The sequence below is a fragment of the Athene cunicularia genome (assembly GCF_003259725.1).
Source record: "Athene cunicularia isolate RWA chromosome 8 unlocalized genomic scaffold, athCun1 chr8_part1, whole genome shotgun sequence".
NCBI lineage: Eukaryota > Metazoa > Chordata > Aves > Strigiformes > Strigidae > Athene > Athene cunicularia.
In genome coordinates, this window is record NW_020799109.1 from 27,035,594 (window position 1) to 27,042,523 (window position 6,930).

Sequence of the window (6,930 nt, forward strand, 5' to 3'; positions counted from 1 at the left end):
ACAGCCTCCCTCCTAACCTCACATGGCCTCTGCCAGGCCCCAGGGGAGCACCTTACTAGGGAGCATTAAACCAGTAATTATGTGACACATGAGGGTGAGCAAGCACCAGAGACATCTACATCTCCCAAGTGCTTAAGGCTGGGAAATAGTCTCAGACACCCTACAGGTGCTCACACAAAACCACACTGAAGTCTTCAGAAGTCACTCATGTCTTTAACTAGAAGGAACAAGAGAAGTAAGCCCAAAGAGGTGGTTAGCAGCTTTCCTGCAGCAGGAGGGAAGAGAACCCACACTTCCCAGGTATGCACAGGCTTATTGTGCAAGGCAACAAACCAAGCTCGCTTCCAGCCCTCCCAGTCAAAAGCAGCCAGCTATTGGAATAAAAACACCACTACAGCAAGGACAAATCAGTTTGTCATTTATTCATTGCAGCATTTGAAGTACACTGGGGACTTGGTGAAGCTCCCCCAGACAGACAACAGGAAGAATACTTGGTACAGTAGATTTATATATAAAAAGCGTTAAATAGATAAAATAACATGGTAACTTTTCACTCTTACTATAAACAGAGCAGACTAGCCCTGAGCCCACATTAACATCAACAGCTTCAGTCTTTCCAGTCAGTTGTGGTTAGAATCTTTATGGTCCCAAGACCCAGTGGACAGCAAGGCATCTGTCCTCCCAGTTGAGGCAAGGGGTGCAATTCTCAGGCCAGCTCTTCAGGAGCTTGGCTTCAGGTGCTGTGCAGAGCCTGACTTCCAGTCTTGGAAGTGTTCAATCTTGTTGAACATGTCTGAAAAGCCAGCCCCACCTTTGGTGTACAAGTGTAAGAGCAGCTCTTCTGAAGATGAGCCTTCAAGTACTTCAGGATCAGCCACAGGTAATGTGTTCAAGCCATCTAGAAAGACAAGTAGAGCCAAGGCACAGGGCAGCACCCCAGACTGTTGCCTTTCCTGCACTAAGCCAGATTTAAACCACGTTTTGATGCTGTTCCTGAACTATGCACAGTTCAGTCATGCTTTTGCAAGACTTCTTTGCAACTGTGTTAAGACAGTCTCCATCTACTCTAGGTCTCCAGTTTTATGCAAGAAAAAAAAAAATCCCATACCAAAAAGACTGAGTATTTCTCTTCAGTTTTTATACTTCCATTTTCAGAAATCTTCTGTTGAGAAGGAAGATGGGGTCTGAAGCCATGTGCCTGCAGAATGGCACATAGTCACAGGTAGCACCAGAATGAAGAAAGCCCATGTTACCAATACTAGATTGTTATCCTACTGAGACCAGCTTTACTTAATCTAGGAGATCACTGTATCTCTCTAGAGTCTGCTTCTCCAGTTCCAACAGCTTTTGGTAAAATTCCTCAGCAGTTTCTTCATCCACATCCATCTGGAACATAACAGAAACAGCACTGTGAGACTACCTTGGTGGCAGCCAGCACAGATGCTGAGGACAGCTCTGGAGATAGCCAAAGTGCATCTCCAGAGCGTCTATACTGACAGAGAGGCAACTACAGGTATCTATCACAAAGGCACAAGCCAGAACATATTTTGGGGAAGCATCATTACACTCTCATCCCATTCCAACCATCATCTCCACTGTCTTCCAGACTCCAGCCTGAGCCAGGAGTTAATCTGGGAAAACTCACAGACAATCCTACATTCCTCCTTGCTGCTCAGCACTCAACACGCATCTTGTTTCCACTCCAGCCACAGGACACCCTTGGCACGAAGCCTGCCATGCAAAGCAGATGGCAGGCCCCCATGTCAAGTTTCCTGCAGCAGAAGGCTGCTGCTCCATTTACCCTTCTGGGCTCCACATAGTTCTTCCCCAGGCCAGAAGTGCAGCTGTGGTACTTGACAAGTGCATCCAAGTATTCTGGCTTCTGTTTGAACAGCCACACCTAGGAAGAACAGCACAAACATGTAGGAGTCTAGTGCACACTGTCCCAGCCAAGCCTGCAGTCAAGGACCCAGCTGCCAGTGCACACAGAAGACACCACGGGTGCTTTCACCAGGCAGGGGAAGACCTGATATCTAGAGAAGTTCTGAGCTGGTTTCCCTCACCTGTGACCTACCTGATCCAACATTAAACCATGATTATGTACCTGTGCTAAACCACTAAAGAGTTCAACATGGCTAAACTTGCTCACTACTGTTCTTGAGGCACACTGTGCACTACAATACCCACCTCCACACCCTGTGCCATGCATTACCCACCTCTGTCCCCTGGGCCTACATGCCTGTGGCTGCCAACAGGAAGAGCAGCATTCTCCCTGACCAAGATGGAAAAACACTATTTCTTCCAAAGTAATTCATTTTACAGGTGCCTGATGAAGGTCATAAAGCATCACCTGGCAGATCAGCGCTGGTCACAACTGTTTCCCCAGCACTCCCTGCTGTATGCTATTCAGGGGTGAAATACAGCACCCACCCACCAGCCTTACTGAGAGGCTCTGCGTTCAAGCTAGCAGACCCTGGTTGGGCTACCCAAAAAGTACAAATATTAAAACAGAGTTGTGAACTACTTACATGAGCTTCTGCTCCATTATATGGTGTCAGAGTATAAGTCTTGGCAAAAAACCGGATCTGAATGGAAAAAGGACAAGACAGAATCTATATTGTGGCCCAAGATTTCTTTGGCAAGCCCTCCACAGCCCTGCCACACCAGACAATCTATCAGAGGTAGAAACGCTTCTCAGAGTTGACTGCAGGTAACACTACACGCTTATGACTAAAGCATCCCTTTATCACCACAAACTATTTTCTGGAGCCACCCACCAGATCAGCAAGCCTCACTCCATGCTCACCCCCAAAGCAAGAGGCAATGGGCCACACATATGCCTTGCAGGCACCTCTTCTTGAATGCTCTCAAGAGCACATACAACAGAAGGCAGAGAGGATCTGCAATACTGCCAGTGTTGAGGACAACTGAGAAGGCATTGCCTCTCCACTGCCAGAAATGTCATCCATCAGGATCAGTTGCTACCATCTGGGGCAGCTTAAGCAGAAAGACCAGTCTTCCAGTAAGAGCATCAGAGCAGGTAGCCTTCTGGGACAGAACTGTAGTGAACCTGAAAAGCTAAAGCCCAGAGGAAGAAAGGCAAGGAAAGTTTTGGGGAAGCAGGGGAAGAGGAAACAGAGCAGGAGGCTTTGCTTTCCAGAGGGATGGAAAGAAGAGACCAGGAGACACTGCCTTCTAGAGGGATGGAAAGAAGAACACTGAAAAATATGGTCTGTTACAGAAACAAACAGCATTTCAAAGCACAGGGGCCAAATTTTTGTCCTGAGCTTTGTTGCCACCAAAATGGTAGGGTTCACAAGCCCACAGCAGGTTGGCAAACCTAAGCCTTGATAAACACTGCTATGGCTGAAGAGTTGAACTCGCTCTATACAGAGTGCTGTCCAGCACTGAACCTCCAAACTCAGCTTGAAAATCAGGGCCCCAAGGTGCCAAAGGGAAGGTTTGCAGAGGGGCCTGCTTACCCAGTCCAACAGAAGGAAGAGCTGTATAGCAGCATGGGTAGTAAGGAGCCAGAAGCACACTGCACATCACTTGCAGTGAAGTGTACTACAGCAGGGCTACCTTAACCCAAAACCAGCCAGAAGATTCACTTACCAACCACATGATGGGCATTAGCAGCTTCCACAGAAAAACTGGCAAAATTCCATAAGTCATGTTAGACATAACTAGACCAGGACAAACAACACTGGAATACAGACCCTGCAGAGAAGAAACCAAGTCAATGTGCTAATACACAACAGTTAGTTTAAGACTGGATCATTCTCCTTCCCTCCTAGTACTTCTTGGCAAGAAAATGAAGGTGAGTATAGGGACTAGTTAAGAGTAGACACTCTCCTCTCTAAAGTTACCAGAGTGATTAGACGTAGCAATTTGAGAGATTCAAATTGGAAAAGTTCATGTTCAATCTGTGTCCATTGCAAGCCCACAAGACAAAAAGTGCAGCCTCCCAATGCATCACAACCTCAAGTTGCAGTCTATGTACAGCTCAGCAGCAACAGCAGTCATCTGACAAATTACAGCCCACTCAGGTCAAAGGCTACCTCACCTTAAAGAGATAAGAGCTTAGCCTTCTAGGACTAAACTATTTTCTCCTGTAGGACTTGAAAGGTTGCAATCACTATTGCTGGACTAGTGCAGCTTGTCAACAACATCCAGCAAACCCCTGTGGCAGGGACAGCAGGTTGCTCACGCATCAGTGTGACAAACCACCTCAGCCATGTTTAGCTCCCACATGTGCACTAAGCAACATATCAGATTGCTGCAAACACATGCAACTAGGTAACAACAATGTAATGATAATTATAAACAGTAGGAGCTCATTAGGTTTCTTCAGACATACAAACCCTATCATCACCTGCTCATTAAATTTCCTGTTCAGAACCACACTTGTTAGGTCAGTAGCATATTTGGAGGAACTGTATGATTCCTGCCCCTTGGCATGCTGATAGTCAGAAAGGCTGAAGGCAGATTCCCTGGCATTGCTGGAAGAGGTCCAGATGAGTCGTGAGGGCTTTTCATTACCACAGAGTAGAGACTCAAGTTGACGAACCTGTGAAATAATCATTAATTTATTTAACGCAGTAATTTTTAAGTCTTGCAGTATAGCTTTGCAGTTCTTAAAAAGCCACAAGTTTATCTCTACTTTCCTAGCCTTGAGCAATCTTCACTAGACTGGCCAGAGGCAGCTGCTGCTCAGGTATAACTTCAGCTCAGGGTCTACCAGGAGCATTTACAAGCAGCCACCATTCTCTTACACAGCTCAGTTGAGCACCTCAAAATTTAACATAGTCAAGTCTTGGTATTTGCCCTGGACAGAAAGAACTAAAAAAGGTTTATCTCTATATCCATTGGTTAATTAGAATGATTATATACCCTTGCAACAACAACAACTATGACCATTTATTGCTATTTTAACAAAGCCCGAGACCTTTGCCCTATCATTTCTTATCTGCTAGCCTGCAGTCTGCATCAGCATCCAAACCTGTTCAGAACTGATTCACCCATGTCACTTGTACCCATCCCTATGCACATTAACCATCCAACCGAGGGCTCAATCTTCATACACAGCCTCACCAGGATAAAGTGTCCAAAGAGGTTGGTAGCAAACACCTCCTGCAGTCCATCTCCATTAAGCCTGTCCGTCTGGGTCATTACGCCTTCTGCAGTGGTCAGCATGTGAAGCAGCTTCCTGCAAGCCAAGGACAGGAGTTAGAGTGGACCACTGCTGGGTCTAATTGCTCCCCACTTCAGTCCTTCAGAAGTAGTCCCCACCTCAGACTCCACACAGACTGTCTAGTTTCACCTTCAAGAGCTCCATTAATCCATGAGAAAATGGCAGGGAAAAGTTTACAGATTATCCCAGTCCCTTTATTTCCAAGTGTTTCAATGCTGACTAGACCAGAGAAACCTCATCTCTTCCTTCACTTCACCACAGTTAAGTATCATTAAAAAATAATCTTGCTCTTCCATTTCACATCCAGATAATGAAATCAAGCCCCAGCATGTAACTAAGCCCTAGGGCCATGCGTAATTTAGGTAAGGAAAGCAGTCTGTGTTCAACACCCCAACAACTGCACTAGGTGCAACACAATTCAGTTTGCTCCCTAGCTCAGCTTCCCTGTGATGCTTATAGGATAGCAATGTTTATCCCCATAGTGCTTACAGAAGCAGCATCAACTATTAGCTTCACAAAATACCATGATGCACTGCTGAGAACAACTACAAAAACCTACAGTGGAACTAAAACAACAGCGAGGAGACCCCTGGCACACAGTGAGCCCCACACCAGGGATCGGAAGCGGCACAGGGCACCTCAGAACACCTCAACGCTTCACCCAACTGCCAATCCCGCCCCATGGAAGGCTGTGGATCCCACGGCGATGTGCTCCATGTCGTACTGGGGAAGGGCGAGAGGGCCTTCAGCCCTGGGCACGAGGGAATGCCTCGGCCACGATGATGCTGCCAGCACCCTCGTGCTCCCTGCCAGCCACGGACCAGACCCCCCAGCCCCCGACACCTCCTACCCGGTGAGGAGGCCGTGCCAGAGGGCCTTGAAGTTCACGTGTGGGTTGGGCATGATCCCAGCGTTGAGGTAGACAAAGTCCAGGCGCTGAAACCTGCGTGGAGAGGAGCACAGGGGTGAGGGTGGACGGGGAGTGGGGCTCCGCTGGGGCGGAGGACGGAGATCCGATACCTGCAGCGGAGCTCACGGGCGACGCGCAGGACGGCAGCCAGGTTACCCAGGTCCACTTCCACGGTAGAGACCTGTGCGGCGGGGTGAGCGGCCAGAATGAGGTTTCGCGTGGCTTCGCTCTTCTGGACGTTGCGGCAGGCGATGCAGAGGTGGATGCGGCCATCCTCCTCCAGCAACCGCCGGCACAGCGCCAGCCCCACGCCGCTGCAACGGTACGGTGTCAGGGTGAGCGCGGGCGGGCTGCGGCGGGCCCCGTCCCGTCCCGTCCCGCCCCATGGAAGGCTGTGGATCCCACGGCGATGTGCTCCATGTCGTACTGGGGAAGGGCGAGAGGGCCTTCAGCCCTGGGCACGAGGGAATGCCTCGGCCACGATGATGCTGCCAGCACCCTCGTGCTCCCTGCCAGCCACGGACCAGACCCCCCAGCCCCCGACACCTCCTACCCGGTGAGGAGGCCGTGCCAGAGGGCCTTGAAGTTCACGTGTGGGTTGGGCATGATCCCAGCGTTGAGGTAGACAAAGTCCAGGCGCTGAAACCTGCGTGGAGAGGAGCACAGGGGTGAGGGTGGACGGGGAGTGGGGCTCCGCTGGGGCGGAGGACGGAGATCCGATACCTGCAGCGGAGCTCACGGGCGACGCGCAGGACGGCAGCCAGGTTACCCAGGTCCACTTCCACGGTAGAGACCTGTGCGGCGGGGTGAGCGGCCAGAATGAGGT

The 6,930-nt window shown here is 49.5% G+C and overlaps 1 protein-coding gene across 1 annotated transcript; it reads right to left on the reverse strand.

Annotated features, from left to right (window-relative positions):
* Positions 1–419: 419 nt before the first annotated feature.
* Positions 420–6,416, reverse strand: HSD17B7 (hydroxysteroid 17-beta dehydrogenase 7). The gene is made up of 8 exons (XM_026854365.1): positions 6,215–6,416; positions 6,045–6,137; positions 5,095–5,209; positions 4,376–4,570; positions 3,616–3,720; positions 2,529–2,585; positions 1,802–1,900; positions 420–1,386 (listed from the first exon to the last, which is right to left on the reverse strand). The coding sequence occupies exons 2-8, from the start codon at positions 6,095–6,097 to the stop codon at positions 1,291–1,293; spliced, it is 720 nt and encodes a 239-aa protein (XP_026710166.1). The 5' UTR covers positions 6,098–6,137; positions 6,215–6,416; the 3' UTR covers positions 420–1,290.
* Positions 6,417–6,930: the final 514 nt, after the last annotated feature.